The sequence below is a fragment of the Coloeus monedula genome (assembly GCF_965178545.1).
Source record: "Coloeus monedula genome assembly, chromosome: 21".
NCBI lineage: Eukaryota > Metazoa > Chordata > Aves > Passeriformes > Corvidae > Coloeus > Coloeus monedula.
Genome location: NC_138801.1, coordinates 11033336 through 11053682, shown reverse-complemented (window position 1 = coordinate 11053682; position 20347 = coordinate 11033336). Strand labels below are relative to the sequence as shown.

The 20347-nt window shown below is 41.8% G+C and overlaps 1 protein-coding gene across 2 annotated transcripts; it reads right to left on the bottom strand.

Moving 5' to 3' along the window:
* Positions 1–17: 17 nt before the first annotated feature.
* Positions 18–19014, bottom strand: MAN1B1 (mannosidase alpha class 1B member 1). Of its 2 annotated transcripts, none has more exons than XM_082294984.1 (13): positions 18847–19014; positions 16514–16622; positions 15271–15407; positions 14124–14284; positions 12370–12479; positions 10895–11080; positions 8701–8849; positions 7898–8086; positions 6871–7061; positions 5132–5252; positions 3314–3529; positions 2879–3010; positions 18–2057 (listed from the first exon to the last, which is right to left on the bottom strand). In XM_082294984.1, exons 1-13 carry the CDS (start codon positions 18979–18981, stop codon positions 1854–1856), a joined length of 2040 nt encoding a protein of 679 aa, XP_082151110.1. In that variant the 5' UTR covers positions 18982–19014; the 3' UTR covers positions 18–1853. The 2 variants fall into 2 exon arrangements, with proteins under 2 accessions (XP_082151110.1, XP_082151111.1); XM_082294985.1 differs by having other exon boundaries at positions 3314–3511.
* Positions 19015–20347: the final 1333 nt, after the last annotated feature.

The following is a 20347-nucleotide window of genomic DNA, read 5'->3' as shown; positions in this document are numbered from 1 at the left end:
CTAAAAGACAAGACATGTTTGGGAAAGTAACAGTTTATTTCTTCTCTCCTTCAGCTCATTAGGAAATGAATTATTACTCTCAAGCCAGTTGTAAGGCAAAAAAAATAATGGAAGGAACATTAACATTCTGCACTGACTAGTCATGTGCTGTCAATCCCAGGACAGGATCCCTCTGATGACAGAAAAATGTGCATTTAAATAATTTGGTTTTACCTTTTTAAAATTTGACCTTTGTAACATTTCTCCATTTCCATTAGTACATGGAATGATAAATAGTGGTCCCAACAGTAACATGTAACTCCAGCAAACAGAATGGATCAGCATAAAATGAATAAAGATGCATCTTACTTTACAAATCAAGGGTTACAATTACTATAAAATACCTCCCTCAGCCACTAGAAAATGAACCATTAGAGTCAAATTCAGTCAGCTCCATTAACGGCCAGGGACCCCTGGATTTAGTGGGGACTGCACCTCCTGGCCCTGCCCATCACAACCCCTGCCACAGCGGGAAAGAGACTTTCAGTGAGACAATGAACATTCATATGAACAACCACATTTCTGAGATCTCATCCATGAATACAGGACTGTCCAAATCCAAAAGGAAAAGCACTCCAGAAAGCTCATTTCCAAATTCATGGGTTAAAATCTCTAAAGTGTGCACATACAAAAATGAAAGATCCCAGGGCTCCTGTAAGAGTCTTTAAAAAACCTGGGTCTATTTTGTCTTCAAGTAACTGAAATTAATTTCTCCAATTCTGCTGGGGCCTAGAACTGCTGTAATACCTTTCGACTGTCTGCTTTTAACACTACTACTGAAAATACCCAGTGTACTCCTAAGGAAAACAAATAATTGAAAATTTCTCCATGGTCCAAGAAATTATGAATAACAAGAACTTTGCTGTACAGTTGTAAGCTTGTTTTGAGTCAACAAACACCCACGATGTGATATCTGAACCGGAAGGGACGGAAGGAGGCTGATACCCAATATGCTCACAGGCTTTCCCAGTGCCCAACCTCAGAAAGCAGCTTTCAGTCAGAATACCTGAGTCTAACTGATGCAAATAAGATACAAAATGCACGTGTTTTACTTGCATTTCACATTATCTCCCGCATTCCTGCAGGTAAGTTAAAAAACTGCATTACCTCTACAAAATTATGTACCACTTTCAGCCAAACCAGCAGCAAATTCTCTTTGACCATTCATTTCAGCCAGAGCTTGAATAGACCATTCAAAGTGCTCTACAAAACTAAGACACTATACAACATATACTCTGCTGCCTCTTCCTTCTCCTAAGGTGATGCAGCATAGCTCGGGAGTTTGGAATGAGATCGGAGTACCAGCAGCAACTGACAGCTTCTCCCTGGGACAGCACTACAGCTCTTTGTTTATTCCACTTTCCACCTGAACCACTGTCACAGTCTGACAAAGGAATGGCTCTGTAATCCAGTGTTTCAGTGAATCCAGAATAAACCAGAAAACTGTAGGCTTATTCCTGCTCTCCAGGAACAACCCTGTGCCCTAAGACAACTTGCTGTAGTCCCAGTATTTAATGAGCATTTAGTAATACTGACATAAGTGAGTTCTGGGTCACCAGAGCCCCAAGAATGTCATGGTCCACGGTACAATTACCAGGGAAACCGGCTTCATATGGCACAGCTTTGCCCATCCCGGAACCAGGGATTAGATTTAAGACTGACATGATTTCTTCAAACCAGAGATGCTTTTCCCAAGCTTTTGTTTGTCATTTGAAGCCAAAAAAGGTGCATTATAGCATCTCTCCTCAAACCCTGAAAAATAAAGTGACTTTAAGATAAAAATGCCACCACTGGAAGATCCACTGATGCAGAGTCTATGCTGGCACCCAGATAGGGAGTGGATGAGCCTCTGTGTTAAAAATGTATTTGTCAAGGTTGATTAAGTCTATGTCATCTGAAAACAGCAGAAACATGTATTTGAGTGTTTCCCCAAGGAAGAAGCTCTCCATTTTATCCCGTGGCTCTGGATTACTGGGATTCTGAACATTGTTAATGGAAGTATAACCACCTGTAGGAACCTGTGGGGGGAAAAAAGAAAAAAAAAATATCTTTACATAACCTAAAATAAGTTTTTACTTCTTAACATTCAGATGCACTTGGAGAAGATAAATGCTAAGAAATAGATCATCATGTTTTCATGTTTTTCATTTCACACTTGGTTTTCATTTACATATAAAGCTTCAGTAATGAAAAAAAAAAAATCTCATTGCATTTTAAAAGAAACCAGAACGATAAATGAAGCAAAATATCCATTTGTACTTAGGGCAGAGAAGTACCACAAAGTTTGAAGTACCACAAACCCTTTGAAGTTTCTGGACTAATATACAGAAAGGAACCAGCGATTCCTACATTAGAGCTGGCCCAAGCCTTGAATCCATTTCTCTTAAGAGCAGACCATTGATATGTGGTATCACACTTTCACAGCGTATCAGTGACATCTCCACGAGCACTGTAGTCAGAATGAATAGAAAAACCTTCTATTAAACCATTAATGCCATTTTGTGTTAAATTTTTTCCTTTGTCAACTTTAATTGAAGAGTTCTTTCAATCCAGCCATGTCCTTCTCAGCTTCTGAAGTCTAAATACTAGAGATTCTAACACTTTGATAGTCTTGCCTACAGCTTCTGCCATTTCACTTTTTCATCAATGCAATACAAGTTCTTTCACTATATGGACTAAGCAGTGTATCTCAATCTGTAAGAAAACGATTTTTCTGTATATACTTACAAATTCCCCCCCAGTTATCTGATGAAACATAGTGTGTTTTCAAAGTTGGTGTTACAAAGCAAGTGAGCAAATACAGTCCTGACAGAACAAGGTCACTATAAGCTGGCCTTACCCGGGTATATCTGTTGAAATTCTCCAAGATTTCCCAGCCCCAGTCTTGGTATTTCTTATCACCAGTGAATCTGTACATATAAAAAAGGCTTTCCACAGTTTCTGGTCGCAGTAAGTTGTGCCTGTCTGCAGGCTGCAAGAGAAAAAATGGCAAGAGTATTTCAGACAGGAAATTTCCTCAAGGATACATGGAGGGAGAAAAATAATTATTCCCATCTCCATCTGCTCCTAAGAGTTTGCTACACATAAGTCAGCTTCTAAATATACTTCTGGGTTAACTAAAACCAAAGCCTAGGGTACAGCTAGAAGGCAAGGCAGCAAAAGAATTAACTGTTCCACAACAAACCCCATCCCTAATATCTGGCCAGGAGTTCAACAGCAGAATAGAGCTATGGAGAAATCATGGAATTGGAGTTCAGGCCAGCTATCTGCTCACCTTGATTTCCACATCCTTGTGGCCCTTCTGCGCATGGAGGTTGAAGTGTACGATCTCTGGGCTCAGGCCTGTCTCTACTTGAGCATACATCTGGTAGCAGGTTTCTATAAGGGCTTCAGCCAATTTCATATGATCAGCAGCCAGTCCATTGTGAGCTCCCAGTGCTAAAGTACCTGGCAAGAAGCAAACCAAGTGATCCTGCAAGACAAAACAACTCTTACTGAGAAGTTACACGTCAAGCAGCAAGGGGAGGTAGGGAGGGTGTGAGTGTACCTTTGTCTTTTTAATTTTTTTATTATTTCTCTTCTTCAAAACACATTTCTGGTACCAACAACTTGAGGGTAACTTTTTAACAATCTGATATAATGTAGCATGAGGCAGGCAGCAGTATTACAGAAAAATGTACAAGAATGCATTTTTATGACAAGTTTCTGAAAAGAAGGTCTCAGGTCATGTTGAAGGGAAGGAGAGTGTCTTTTGGTTTACCAGAAGCATGTATGTCATACCAGCTCATGCAAGGGGTCAACAGAACCACCTAAAGGTTTGGCTGTCCTCATTCTGGAGCTAATCTACCACTGATATAAGTAAGCACTGCAGATTAATGTCACATATGGGATCTCAAATGATTCTCAACATTCAGAATCAAAGCTCAGGTCTCATCACCCAAAAACACAGTAAAACCACTCTGATGCCCCTGTACGGACCTTTAAAAGCTTTGTCCAGTCCTTAAGGGAAGTTGAGGGTTGTAGAAGTCAGCATAGACACAGTAGCCAAACACCCCCCATTTTTCCAGCTGGCCAGGGTAAGAAACCTGTCCAGCCTTTCACCCAATAATAATGGATTAAAACCAAAATTCTGACTCCCTGAAACAGAAGAAAGTGTTCTGACACGTACAGACACCTAAGCCAAATCTTATCTGTCTCAATTCAGTTCTGTCCGATCTTGGGATGGGGCAGCGCCCTCTACCCAAAACCCAAACTCTGGTCTTACAGCAGGTTTTTTGGAAAGTTTTTGGGAAATTCAGATCCAAGAAGCACATGCTGAAAACTAGAACTGAGTATCTTAAAAATACTACATCAGGAAAGGCTATACATATATTAATAATACATCACTTGTCTTTCAGACAAGCCACACACATATATAATACCTGTACTTGCATGAGTTTTTTAACTGAAAGATCTTAAAATGCACAAATTAGGAGCAGAGGGTTAAGATCAATCAATTTTCCCTTCAGCAAACAGCATACTGTTTTACTCAAGAATCTTCCAGGTAGGAAAATAAAAAGATGTTATTACTAGACAGAAACCTCAAAAATTATTAATTTTTTTTTTAACCCCGTAATACAATATTAGATGACATGCTGCTTTTGAAGGCAAATCTGAAAACACAGGTGTGGAAGTGTCTACATGTATTTTTGAATTATGGAAAATGAGTAATACATAAAATAGGTATTGTCTCAACAATTTCAGACACTGGAATTTTATGACCAGAACAGAAAAAAAGAAAAAAACAGGAAGAAAATTTAATTCCAGCACCAAAATGTTTGGTGTTGAAGGAACAAAATGGGTTTACTAGAGTAACTCGCAGAAAAGGCCCCCGGTTTGCACATGTGGTTAGTATCTACAAGCCAGTTACTCATTACTGCCATCACACTGGACAGATGTGCACGTATATATAGTCTTGGGGTTTGGGTTTTTGGTGGTTTGGGGTTTTTTTTTTTGCTTTGGAGAGGGAAAAGCTTTGCATTTGCCTCTGTGTTGGGTTTTACTTAAACTTTGTAATGGTTTTTCTGTTTTCTTTTGCAGTTGTATTTCTTACCATCTTGGCACTGAAATGGCCATGAGCAAGCTCTCCTACAAAAGTAAGCTTCTTGGGTTCTGATCTCTGAAGAAGATGCTTTTTCACTCCTTCTATGGCTCTCACATAGTCTTCCAACAGCCTGTGAAAAAAATCATTCCCAGTTGCCTCACATGCGCGCAGTCAGAACATGTTTGATCATAGCTGATGTTCAGCACAATCTTTTAGGTGACTGTTACTTCAGTCGAAAGAATAATATTTAATTAAACATGAAAACTTAAAAAACCCCCTCAGTAACCATCAACATGACATTAATTGGTTATCACTACCATGTAGCAATACTGGGTTTACTTGCAAAGTACATAATAATACTTTACTACTTATTCAAATATTAAAGAAAGCACCTGCAACTGTTTCTAGACAATAACCAGATTTTATTTCAAAAATCCTTGGAAGCAGAGTTATTAAAATCACAAAAAATCTAGGCTGGGAAGGACCTCTGGGAGGTCTTTACTTCAACCCTCTGCTCTGAGGCAGACTCGGCCACATCAGGTTGTCTGAGTGGTTATTCAAGCAATTTTTTCGTACCCCCATCCAAAGATGGAGATTCAAAGAGCTTGAGCAATCTTTTCCAGTTGACCTCTCTCATTGTGAAACATTGTTTCACAGTATTTAATTTGATTTTTCCTTGATTTTACATACTTTCAATATGGAAAACAACCTGTTGATTAATACCACTGTGAGGCTCACAAAATGCCATTGTGGTCCCAAAGACACCGGTTGTCCATTTACAGTGAGGTAAGGCTTGGAAAGAGCAGTGATGAAAGCTTTGTTTGTAGAAAGGCATCTGCTCTGGCACACAGAAATGCCTCCAAGAGGCACGTTTTTGCTCTGTCTGCATTAAACTCCTTGAAATTAACAAGTCTAACATAATTAGCTTATGTGCAGACTTGTCTTGAAGGAAAGCTGCTTTTCTAACATCTTTAACTCCTCCTTGCAAACACTCTTCCACTAATGCAGTACAGATAACAGAAACATACGAGTCTTGTAGAGGGACTTTTTACAAGGGCATGTAGTGATAGAGCAAGGGTCTTTAAACTGAAAGTAAGTAGATTGATATTGGATATAAAGAAGAAATTGTTCCCTGTGAGGGTGGGGAGGCCCTGGCACAGGTTGCCCAGAGAAGCTGTGGCTGCCCCATCCCTGGAAGTGTCCCAGGCCAGGCTGGATGGGGCCTGGAGCAACCTGGTCTAGTGGAATGTGTCCCTGCCCTTGGCAAGGGTGGGACAGGATGGGCTTTAAGATCTTTTCCAACCCCAGCCAGTCTGGGATGCTGGAATTAAAGAGAAGGTAACACAAACATCAAACTTCTGTCTCCTTTCACCCTTCACTAACAAACCCAGAGCAAACACAGACATCACTGTCGAAAGGAAATGCCCACAGTATTTCAGAAGTGTCTAATTATGCTCGATATCTATTGGAAAGACTTCATTCTCATCTCCTGTCTGTGACACTCCTCACATTTGATGACCTGTGGAAGAAAAGGTTTCTGTGGAGAAGGAGTTTTGAGACTAAGTCTCCTCGTGTTCTTTCATCAAGTTACCAAAGGTCCCTCTTTATGCTTAGCTTGCTTTTAAAAACAGTGATAAGTTCAGCTGACTCTTGGGCACATGCATTATTTTTCTTTAAGCAGCAAACTACAACAGAGTTTTACAGCTCACCTAATTCTCACACCAATATGAGAAGTGTAAAGAACTTACTCATTTTCTTTCTTTCCACCCTGAATCCACTGCTTGAGCAGATACTCATAGTAGCTGTCAGCTCTGGCTCCCAGAGTGTAGACCCCCAGGTGGGTGAACTGCCCGCTGTTGGTGTTTATGAACATAGGCACGAGGCCATCGTTTTTCCCTGAGAGGGTGTGAACGTGCTTCATCACCTCATCTACAGCTTTCTACAAGAAAGAAAATGGCAAATATAATTATAGGTATAAATGAGGTACAGAACTGTGTCTAGTCATTATAATCCAGTAACAAATCTGTAACTTTGCTTCCCCAAATTAGCATCAGGGACATCAAGTTCAGCTAGAGCAATATATTAAATTCAAGATTTCAAACTTTTGGACTCTCAAAAGATGATGTTCTGGGTATGTTCAAGTACTCTGAAGCAATTATAACTGTTTCCTTTCCTTGAAGGCAAGCCCACTCAAAAGCCAGTACTACAGCACTCAAGATTTACTCAGATTTGTAAAGGAGAAGTCCAGCAAAAATAACAACTACATGAATCTATTTAGCAATAGCTGAGGTTCTTTAAATTATTGCATTCTTCAACACTGAGCTGTGGATACAGTTCAAAATAACATCAGCAGACAAAAAGAAAAGTGGAAAATATTATTTTCTCTGAAACTATTTTTATTTCAACGAACTTTCCCCTATATGGTGACCTGCTTTCAGACTCTTACCTGTTGAGTGAAATTTTAGTTCCTTGGATGGTAACATTTCAGTTTTGTTCTCTGCATATAGATAATGGCATCAAGAAACCACAGTCAGAAATTATTTTTTTAGTTAAAAGCTGTTTCTGAGGAAGAAAAATAATTGCTCATCTCCACTACTACTTTTGGCATTCAATAAAACAATCAGAATACTTTGTTTCTTTTTCTTCCCTTGTCTAGAGTTTCACAACTTATTTATCATAACTTACAGACTCCTGAGACTGAGTATTAATGGAGAGTCAGTGGTGGAGCTGCAGAGAAATGGAAAAAGAGAGAGACATCAACTGATTCTTTCATACCTTGAATTTCTCATCTCCAGTCAGACGAGAGAGCTCCCTAAACTCCAGCTGAATGCTGGTCACCTCTGCCACAGTGCTGTCAGATGTCCAGCGAGGGGGATGTGCAGTGCCCCGACCAATGTTGACATCAGAATATGGTATCTTGGAGGGGGTCTTGAATGCTGGCATAAGCCTGTTTCCAATGTCTTTCTAAAGACAACCCAGGAGCACAGGACAAAACAACAAACAAAACAAAAATAAATACATACACATGTACATCCCATTAGATTTTCTTCACAAAGCAGATAGAAAAAGATAGAATAGCAGCTTAGTTTTAGATGATGCAAGCAATTAAAGAAATTTAAAAAGTCATGAACTTATTCATAGTAATGAGCAGAGTTCCCACCTTGTCCTTAGCACTGCAGGCCTCATATGAGGCTGCAACCCCTATCATGCAGTCACTGGCTGATCTAGCTAATGTGATGAGGTGGCTGATGCTGTTAAGACACACAGAAAGGGCAACAAAAGACAACTATTACCCTTTGCCAATCATTTATTTCCTCTCTTGTTTCATGAGCTTTATGATGGTCAGCCATTCATGAGCAGAAGAGCAGATAAGAACAGGTGACAAACAGGGCAAGGCATTGAGGTTGTACAGAGAGCAGAGGTGAAGGCTTCAAAGCTTAATGGTAAATGCCTTTCCCACCACTTTAAATATGATACTGTTAAAAACCAGCAACATTTAACTTTCTGAGGAATCCTCCCTCAACTTTGTCCAGTATGGAATACATAAGCAAGTTTCATTTGTAAGGCCAGTCACTCACAGCTTTTTCCAGGAAGAGGCTATCTCCAGAGAGGTGGTAGGTACTCAGCAAGCCACCCAGAATACGGATAGTGCTCTCAAACAGGTTCACATCCACATTTTTATCAAATACTAAATCATTTGCTACCCATTTTCTTGCTTCTTCAAACTCTGCAAGGCATAAAAGGTAGTTCACTTAGGAACTTCTGGCATGTTCCAACAACTAGAGACATGAGTACTCCATATATTCATGACAGTTACTTATATTTGCCTATAGAGATCATAATTTTAGATGGAAAATCAAAATTAAGAGCACATGCTGGCAGAAGTTTGATTACCATTGGCTTAATTCTTATTCAGCACCCACCACAGATGCATAGCCAGAAATAGCCACCGAAACAGAAAGTCCTTAATAGCTTAAGAAAAGAAGAAATAGAGGAATTCTTTATTAAAATAGTCCAGAAATTAAAATCTTTCAAATCCATCCATTTGACTTATCAGATAATCAGTTACACTTCCACAAAGCCTTCTAATTTTAATTAAATCTTTTTCAACCAAAGCTGTTACCTACCAAGACAACGGGTAACATTTTCAGTTAACAGCTTTAGCCTAGCAATGTCCTCAGGAGCCTGCTTCCTGCTTCAGCATCTAACACCCAAAATCCCAAGACGTTGCAATTTTTTTTCTCTAGAAACAAAAATGGTTGTTTATCACATTACTAATTTAAAAAAAAAGTTTAAAAGAAAAGCTGTTTTAGGTTCATCAACCAGCTGAGCAGCAGCATCACTCAATGACTGCTTTGGCACAGGGTCTCTCTCCATGGTGCATGTGAGTCAGCTTAGCCCTCACAATTGGAGGCTGAGCTATTTCAGTGATCTCACAGCTTCTAGAAACTCCTGCTTGTGAGAAGCAGCAGAAGAACCAGTTTGCCTGAAATGGAAGGCACTTCTTAGGAGATAAACTCTAAAGCAAATAGATGCCTTTGTGCCCTCCAGTCTTGGATGCTGGGCAAATATAGGATGTTAGGCACATTGAAAAGAATTACAGAAAATCTCCCTGTCAGTGTTGTTAGCAGTACAACAGCAAAGGCCAAGTTCTGTGCCACAGAAGCTTTTGCATTCATCAGCTGATAAGAAAGACTAGCAGCCTTAAACAGAACTTGCATTTACATAGCATTAGTTAATCAGAAGAAACCCCAGGACCTAAGGCAATCAGCAGAACTGATATAAAATAGGAAGAAGCCCTCATCAAGAACCCGTTTTCAACACATCTCTAACACTAAAAGCTTATTTTAATAGCTCTACTCAGTTCACAATTAACTTTTTTGGAGGAAAAAACAGCAGCACACAGACAACTTGATGAAACTTCAAGACAGCCTGCTCAAGCCTAGAGCTGCACACACGACATATTACTTTACATAAACTTCAAAGGTAGTAGTGACAGAACCATAAAATACTTTGAGTATTTATTGTACCCTCACTGGCAGCTCTGTTCTTCCTATCTTGACAGAAAAAGTTGCAAGATTAATAAAAGTTTACAAAGGTGGCTATCTACCATGCTTAAATAGATACAGTTCCAGAAATTTTTAAATACCACTAAAAAAACCCTCTGCACCACCAAAAAAAAAAAAACCCAACCAACCCAAACAACCAACAAGAAAAAAAGGTCTTAAACACTAATTAAGCACTTAAGTTTTTTGCAACAGAATTGCAAAATTTTTTGGCTTAGTTTTTAAAATCTGTTTGAGAGTTTTCTAACATGGTCATTTCCAAAATAACTCTCAAAAATATAGACAGCAAAACAATTCAGGAAAGAGGTACTGAGCACTCCCTTTCTCCACCTATGGATTCCTTACAGAAACAGCCTTCTTAAATTCATATATGAAATATTGATATTAGGTGTGATAAAACACAAGCAAGGAACGTCCAGGCAAACTACCCAAGAGTGATGGGCAGAAAGCCTCCAGTGGCTGTATAATGGCACAGAGGTAGCACTGGGGTTTTAGTACAGACACAAAGACCAGGAAGTTTATTAAAACTTCCCTCAAATTCTCCCAAATATATACATTGTGTATACATATATATGTATGTATGTATTTACCCTCACAGGAAAGCTACACTTATAGGCCACAGGTAATAAATATTCCCTTCAAAGAACTCTGAACATGCACTGCCTGAAGAGAAATTAAGGAATTATTCTAGAGGAAAAAAAATTACCTTCTTTTAAGCCAAAAATCCACATGGTATCCAAGGCATCAATTAAGGTAAGCCCAAGTCCAAACCACTCGCTGTAGGACTTGGACAAAGGCTTCAGCTCATCATGGCCCCAGGCAAATTCCTTGTACCCCTTCCAGGCATGGCGGAAGGCTTCGATCACAGCCAGCTGGCGCTCATTTATGGGCACTGCAGAGGACAAACAGCACCTTGCTCAGGACTTCTGCAGGGCACTTATGGAACTATACCACACACCACTTTGCTGCATTCCACCGAAAATAAAATTTCTTCCAAACTAACTGATCAGTGCAATGGAAAAACCACCCTCGGATTATTCTTTTCAGAACAGCCTTTCCTCTGCAGAACAACCAGTCAGTGTTTCTAGTCAGCAATTCAGCCAAGTGGAAACAGATTTCTCCCCGGCAACAAAACTGTCACTTCTGCAAATAAAACATTAAAATAATCACATGCACAGTTGTAGATGAGTATCACTGAAGCCCAAAGAGATGAAAGTCAGGAAATACCAGATTAGGATCCATGGTAATTCAGGTGCCGAATACATACGTTTAACAATAAAATCCTCAGCTAATTCAACACATAACATTTTTTCTTCATCTTCCCTCTCCTACTAACTGCTTTCTGTTAAATTTAAAATCACTTCTACAAAACTATTTCTATTGAACTTTCTATTTAATACCAAAGTAGAAAGAAAATTTACGTTTTCCATCTTGGCAAAACCATGTCTTTTTCCACAGTTGTACTAATTTTTTGCTTGCCATTTGCCATGAAGTGGAGTTTATGTTACACACTGAACATGAAAAATTTCACACCTGTTAGCTGAAATTTTGGAAGATTATGAACAAAGACTTCTAGAGTGGCAAACACCAAGCAGCACAACCAACCCCATAAATATTAAGCTTGCAAAAGTGCAAATATATCACATTGAAATATTTATCACAAATTTATCACATTGAAATGTTTATCACACCAGAACTTCCTGGTTTCTTTTCTGAACTCAGAAAAAGAAACAATAGGTTCTTTGTTCCACAAGCACAGCAACTTCAAAAACAACTTCTGCAGCTTTCTGGTGAGCCCTAAAAAGAGTTCCATTTAGTTCAGGGGCAGGAAGTCACTTTCCCTGTATTTGCAGAACAAAAGAAAAGGCATGGCTGAAAAGAAAGCTGTCTCTTTTATGCCCTCCTTTAGATTATCCTGTCCTGCAATATCTGCCTCCTCCCAGAGGCTGTATTTCAAAGATTTGTCTCTAAAATTTATTTTCAAATTCTGAAGGCTAATAAGCATGAAGGCTGGCATAGTGAAATAAGAACACTGAAAAACTAGGATGCTCTAACAATCTCTCCTACACTTCCTGTTTCCTCTAATCGAAATAAATAAAATAATGTGTATGGGGAGAAACTGCACAACTTCAGCCATAAAAGCAAACAAAAAAAAAAGGTATCATTAGCTGTCGTATTTACCTGGTTCTTTCTGGTTTTCAGCTTCCATAGATGAAGGTTTTTCTGGTTCCTTTATTTTACTGGATGGAGGTTCAGTGCTTTGGTCAGGTTCTATCACTGCTCCTCTCCAGCTGCAAATACAAGGGACTGTAATTAATACTTATTTTGGTCACAGAAAATCATGCAAATGAATGGGACTTATCTCTGCATTTCCTTTATCACACAATACTTTGATAAATCAGAAGCTAGATTTTATATCAAGGATCAAAATAACTATGCTGCCCACTAGGTAAGTTTTCTGTTCAAAGAGAGCAATTTTCTTTGCAGAGAAATTTTACTTGACTAAGAAATGTGTGTTACAAGCTCTTGGAATTTCATTAAATATCTTGGCAGTGGAATTTAATAAAAAACTTCTTAAAATAAATCAAGCACCTGAAAATGCTGTATTACAAGCAATTTGTTATCTACCAGCTCTGAAATGACCACAGTAGCTACTAATGCTAAATAGTACCACACATATTATGATCACCAAAACTCATGATTAAGCACAAAGGATGAGATGCTCAAAGTACTAACTTTGCTATCAAGGGATCACAAGCCTTCTCTGTCACCACAGATGCCTAAATCAGTTTTGACAGGTTTTTATGAAGAATCTCCTGAAGGAGAAGTCTTTCAGAATGGACTTCAAGTCAAGCCAAGTTCATATCAAGATCAAACAATATCAACCATACCATTTAATATATAGGTATGTTGCCTTTGAGCCCATTATATACTTCCTAAGGGAACCAGGCTAACAGGACCTTTAAAGTTTATATTGTTTACAGTCAGCATATCTTCTGACTTAGATAAATACCATATTTCATTTCTTACTTTCATTCTTTAAATTTGTAACTAGTCTATGTTTTCATTGCTCTTGTAAGTTCTCTTGTTACCACCTGTTTAATTCTATGAGTTACAAGCAAAAGCGAAACAATAAAACACTTTCAGATAACACTGACAGCCAAAATGCTGAGGCAGGCACAGTTCTGATCAGCTCATCTGAGCCAGTGCTAAAGAGAACACAAACACTTAAAACCCCCAAGCCTCATGTTCCAAATCTGAAGAACCTCTGCTGAACTTTTGGTAGTCTTTTCAGTATCCATATTACTTTCCTTCACTTATTCCCAAATCAAAACACTTCCATGACCATAGAAGCACAGACCTTCTGTTAAAGACCAGATCTGTATAAGGGATGAGATATCTTGTAAGAAAGAAGTGAGCACATGCTGTTAAACACACACAACTGCATACGCATGCGTGCCTGGGCCCACTGTGTTTAGTGGCACCAACCCACAACCAGCACTGACACTGCTATCACATTCCAAGCCTGGCCCAAGACAAAGACACTAGCAGCAGCACTATTATATTGATACCGTTACATTAACATTTATTACAACAAACTACAAGCAGAAACCTCTGGACACGGAGAATCCTTCTGAACATTAAGAGTGTCTAAGTGCATTAGAAATACAGCCAGCCTCGCAGGGCTTCAAACCCTCTGCAGCTGTGGGATACAAACAGCAGAATCAGAGACTCTGCACATTCATCAAAAAGAAATCTATCTAGCCTAGCAACATCAGCAACTATCAGGCCAGGCCTGAGAACAAACCCATGCAAAGGAAGAAAATAACCTCAGACACAGACAACAAAAAGCCCTTAAAATTTTCACTCCAACGCTCAATGGGTCTTGGCGGGGGAAAGGGGGAAGCACTGTACCTTGCCTGAAACATTTCTACCTGATAATGGATTTCTCTGTTTTCTCTACTTTATCAGCTTCGACCAGCTCTTCTACAGCCCTGATGGTATCATGTCGGGTCTTCAGCCTCATGTCTCTCCATGGTGCCTTGATCTGAAGATTGGAAGGACCACGACGAACATGAGGTGGTTTTGGTGGCTTCTGAGAATATAAAGGAAAAAAAGAAATATGTGCTTGGTAAGTTGCAGAGATGGTAAAATTTCAAACCATAAATCAACATCATTCCAGTATTAAACATAAATTCAGATAAATCTTATTTTGTTTCTTTTGCAGCAGGCAAATTCTGACCTGAATGGAAGGTATGCTAAAGACCCTTGTGGTTTTTATTTGCTTTAAACATTTGGTAAAATTATCCAGTTCTTAAGTTTACACTGATAAATTATTTTTAAACTACCTCTACTGCTACCAGATATTCATTTGACACAAGGCAGTGACAAAGGATTGTAAAGATATTTGATTCCATTTTACTAGGCACAGTAAATTTATGAGAATTAGCAAAAAGAATGCAAAAAAAAAAAGTTTACACAATGCCAGTGTAAATACCAAGAATTACTATACAGCAATACATGTACATTTCTGCATGATGAAGAAGAGATTTCATACAGAATTTTGTATTCATTAACTGAAAATCCCCAAATTCATGAGTTAAATCCATGACGAGCAACACAGTAACCAGTATTCCTCTGCTCAACTAATCCACAGTCAGCCGATGTTCCTTGCCCACTGCATTCCCCACAAACATAACCCTTCAAATCCTCCTATCATCTGCTCTTTCTGATGCTATTTCTCAAGTTCCCAGGTAAATCATGACTCCAGGCTCCTCACAACAGTGGGGACTGATGCACACAGCACGAGTGAAGCCTCAAGCAAGAGGTCACTGTGACCTAAAGTCCTGGTGCTCCTGGGGCAGAGCAGTGAATAAGAAACAGCATACAGAACACGTAAATAAAAAACATAAAGCCAAGAAATACTACACCAAAGCCCTTCCTGCAAGGAGAGCATTCCACCAAGAGCACACTTTTATTACAAGTTCTAACTCCTTCCTCCACAACAACTGCTGGAATCAAGCATTATTTGCCTTCACAAACTCCTTGTGGCGTTAGAAAACTAACTTCTTCTCACATTACCTGCAGTGAAAGCTCAGGGTAGTCTCCATGGTTGGCATCTGCTTTCTGGGGTGCTGGTAGAACAGCTGGATTTGCCAGCTTTAATCCAGGAATTTCTTGTTCTGTTCTCTGCTCATCCAACGACTTGTTTGTTATACCTAGACACACAAAACTACTCAGCACAAGGAATCAACAGTTAAGGCTACAGTTAGAAATTTGTAACAGTTTGCTGCATTCAAGCAGTAGATGCACCTCCAAAAAGTGCTTGCATTCACAAAACATTGATGAACACATACTAATTGTTAGATAAAAAGTGTATTTTGGTATTAATCCTCTCCCTAATATAAAAGGAGGCTGCTAAAAGGCACATGGGGATTTTTTCAATTGCTACTATTTCAGTTTTTCAATACAATTACTAAGATAATGTCAGAGGTAAATGTGCCTTAGTATTATACAAATGCTTGGAATGTCTAAACTGACAGGCAGTCAAAACCAAGAGAGGATTATATTATTCTAGTGATTGGGTTTGAGCTACCCATATCTACATACAAACATAATAAAAAACCACACTCAAAGCCTTCAAATCTTAATCAACTGTCATAGCTTAGGAATGGTACTCCCCAATTCAGTGCTCTCTGAAACCACAAAAACGACACTACCACTCTTTCCCTGGCCTGTTTTCCTCTCTCCCTCCCCTTCCTTCTGGGGTGGGTGGAGTTGAAAATTGGATGCACAAAAGGCAAAGATCACAGGTTGAGATAAGAAAACAAAGAGTATGGGCAACAGTATTAATAACAAAAGGTAAAAGAAAAAGAAAAAGAAACTATTTACAGAAGGCACACATACAGACAGCTGCCCCTGCCATGTTTTCTCCATCAGAAGGAACCCCTTCTCCCCAGCATAGAGAGTCCCTTTCTCCCCTCTCCCATGCCCAGCAATGACTGAGGTGGTACAGAATAACATCCAGGCCTTAGCCATACCCCCCCCCAGCTACTTCAAAAAATCAACTGTCCTGGCTGAAACCAGGATATCAACGAAAACAAAACGTTGCTCTAGTCAAGCTAATCAAAGAAAAGGCATACAAAAAATATTTCTGACTAAGCATTACGTCATTCAAACATCACATAAAATCATCTCAGCACTGCACTTTAATGAATACACACAGTCATTGCCAATAGAAATTAAAACTGGTTATAAGACCCACAACAATCTCCTAACTTCTAACACCTCATTTTGCCAGTTCTGAGCTGTACAGAACACATACTTTTCCATGCTTCCCCCATGCTTGTGTACGAAATGACTCCACATACTGCCAAGAATGCAAACAGGAAGAGAATGACACTCCGCTGGAGTCGGGACAGCTGCTTCCATTTCTTTAGGAGAGAAGTGAAAGAAAGAACATTTAGCACGACATTAAGAGCCTACTTGGTTAAAAATAAATTCTTATTGGTTCATTCAGATTAAAAGTCACAAAATCACATAGGTTTAATTCTACTCTGTTTCCAACTGCATATATGCATTGCTTAATTTCTTTGATGACAGAGAAAATAGAAATCCAACCGGCCAGCACAAGGCACAACAAGCTCACAGAAACATAAGAGCCACTTAATGCAAGAACCTCAGAACCTGCCAAGTGCCAAGACTCCCGGAAAGCTTTAACTACAGCTGACTCTGATCACAACCTCCACTGGCTGACCTGAGCACCTGCCCAGGTATCAACTGGGAAATCAGCCAAAAGCCTCTTTCCTCCTGGCTGGAGAGGGACTGCAGAGTGCACATGCAAAATTAGAAACAGAAGAAAATGATAAGAAAACTAAAAATATTACTGCAGCAAAGAAGAAAAGCTCAAAACAAGCTGAGCACCAATCACTGGACAGGCTGTGGGTTCGATCCTCATATGGGCCGTTTGCTTAAAGAGTGGGCCCCTTCCAACTGAGGATATTCTGTGAATCTGTGAAAGAGAAGTCAGGCATCCTGGCTCTGACAAGCATGGGAACTGTCACACAGAACAAGTTCTGCATCACAAAAAAAAGTCACCAACCTGCAGCAATGTGAAAATGAAGTAAAACACCAACACAGCAAACAAGACAAACCCACAATCTTTTCGAATTTAGTCCTGGCTAAAAATGTATTGTTAACACTAAAGTATATGCAACAATCACTGAAAATTTGACAGCAAATGCTACATTAACCTGAAAAAGGCCAATGTACATTAGCCTCCATTTACAGAGAGAGAAGCTGGAGTTAAACATTAAGTGCTAAATTGTCGCTTACTTTTCCAACAGTCCTCCTGAAATTCACTAATTCTGGTTTTGGTATAACTTCATAGCCAATGCTACGCTTGGGAACAACCCTTCCCACAAACCACACAGCACTTCCCATAGTCCTCATCCTCTTAGCAACAGCCAGAGGCCGGGAATGTCTCAGGGCAGACCTGTCAATGTGCTCACACTGTGAGTCCCACAGCACACAGCTTCCTGCCTTCCACCTGTGCTGTTGGCTGTACAGGAACACTGTACACCCTTCTCTGTGCACACTGCAAGACGCTGGTCGCACTGTGTCATCTTCAGTTCTACCTGCATGGCAAACTGTATGACCCTCTCCCCGTTGCAGAAAGATGCTTGAAATCCAGCAGCCCTGTGGTTCATCAGGGTAGGATGGGAAAAGAAGCTTTAACTGTGGCGTCTTGGAACACGTAGGAATGAGGCACAAGAACACACGAAGGCATTCATCACCATCTCACTGTTTTTTCGCTCACAAAGAATAAGAATACAATGAAGGGCGATGAGTCAGGCCCATATTTCTCTAGCTGGTAATACAAAGAGAATTGTGAGACTGTGTCCCTAAACAGGCTCTTCATACACTTCATCTGATGACCTGTAAAGCCCCTATAGGTGACTATACATCATCTCCTATCTGTAACAAGGGTTATCTTGTCCCTTTGACTCACTCTTTCCCACAGAAGACTCTCCAGCCCAAAACTCCCCACATGAAGCTGCCTGCCCACTCCACCCACAAGCAGACAAGGTCACTTCCCAGAGCTCTGCCAGAGGACCCCTCTCCTCACACTCAGCTTTTCTACTGAAAGCAAAACTGTTCCCTGTACTCTACTAGGGCAAAAGACAGGACTCTCCCCTTCAGCCTTAGCACGGGGAACAAGGGCACAGAGACCAAATCTCACTCCCCTCATTCCTGTCCAGGGAGCACAGCGTTGCCCCTCAAATGTCCACTAGCAGAGGGCAGCACTTTACCGTATGCCACCGTCCCAGCTTTGTTTGTGAAAATTAAGACATGACGTGGAGATCCGTCAGCCAGCCCGAGCCCTACCCACCCGTACCCCGCGGAGATCTGCCCCGCGAGCACTCCGAGAGCAAAGCCCAGCGCGGGGCCGCCCCAGCGCCCAGGGCCCGCAGTCATGGCTTCAGCCCGACTCGGAACTGGGGGACCACGCCAGGTCCCCCATGACAGTCCAGCTACATCTAAGCCCAGGGACACTCCTGATCGCCCGGCCCAACAGCCCTCCCCCATAGCCAGGTGCCCCCCGCACCCAGCCCGTGGATACTCCCGGTACCGCACAGCTCCGCGCGTGGCCCTCACCCGCCAGCAGGAGCGCCGCCGCCAGGCCTTGCTGTTGTTGTAGCCACCGACCCCGATCGCCTCCTCCGGGCCGAGAGTAACGGAGATGAAGTCCCGGCGCGGCGGTCCCGCGGCGGCGGCGGCACCCGAGTACATGGCGGCACCTCAGGGGCCGCCTGCCGCCATCGCCCCGCGGGACGGAGCGGCCGCTTCCGGCAGCCGCTTCCGGTGCCGCTCTGGCGCCGGCGCATCCGCGCTCGGTGGCACCGGGACGGGGCGGGACCCAGCGCGCCCGGCGGCGCCGCGGAGGCACCGGCCGTGAGGGAGCGCCGGCGGGACGGGCCCCTCCGTGGGCGGTCAGGAGGAGGTCTCGGCCCGCGCTGCCCACTCGCCGAGGCGCCCCGAGGCCGCAGCCCTCGGCGTGGGCCCGGCCCGAGCCCCCCGCCTACTTCACGGGTTCCGCCTTCAGGCTGGGCCGGGGGTGCTCGGGGCTGCGGTGATTTTGCCCTTGCCTCCCCCTGTCCCGACGCACCTCGCCGAGCCACGCCCTGCCCAGCGAGGACCGTAGCTGCCGGGATGGGCAGTGAGGCAAAGGAGAGGCTGGGAATTCTCGCTGTTCTTCGGTGTCGTGAGATTACAACATAGAGACCAGTCACAGAATTATTAGCATGGAAGAACTAGAAAGGAAAACGTGCATGTAGGAGGTCATAAGGAAAATCAACTCAGTAGATGGCCTGCAAGCTCCCATGGAGCTGGGAGGAGGCCGCTGTGGTGAGGCCCAGCCCTGGCACAGGGCACTGGAGGCGGCACGGACACTGCGGCTCCCCCTGGACAGTGAGCACGGCCAGGGAAAAGCCCGAAGTGCTGCTGCCTCCGAGAGGACAGGGAAGTGCTGTCTGATGTCATTATCACCTACCACCGAAAAACCGAGACACACAGTTTTCCAGCAGGCAATGCGGGAACACGGGCCTGAGAGCAAACAACTGGAATCTGTGAGAGGATGGATGTATGTGAGTGGGTAAAAAGCAACTTAACCAGTTATGTAAATAAACCGTTCTATAAGACCTGGCACTGAATTTCGGTATGCAGCAGGAAGCACTCATCCCACACAATTCCTTCCTTCAGCCGCTCCTCCACAGTCCCCCAGCCCTGTGCAATAAAAGAGTTCCCTGCATCTTCCCTGCAGAGAAGGAGGGACATAGTTGGCTTGTTTAGTGATGTACACATTCAGAGCCATAGCAGGACCGGGTTTGTGATAACTTCTAGCTCAGGTTCATAGTCCCAACGGGACGAAGGCAGCATTGAAGCAGCTGCTTTAAGAGTGCTGCTCTAAGTGCTGGCACTGAATTCACCTCCAGCTGTGCCTAAATTGGCAGGTTAGGATGCATCATTTGAGCCTTTACATTTGGAATCCATCTCACACTAAATTTCAAGATAAAACTGAAAATGTTGTGTTTTCTGAGCATTTCATGATTAAGAAAACTAATCAATCAAAAATTCTGATAGGAACAGCATAAACAAG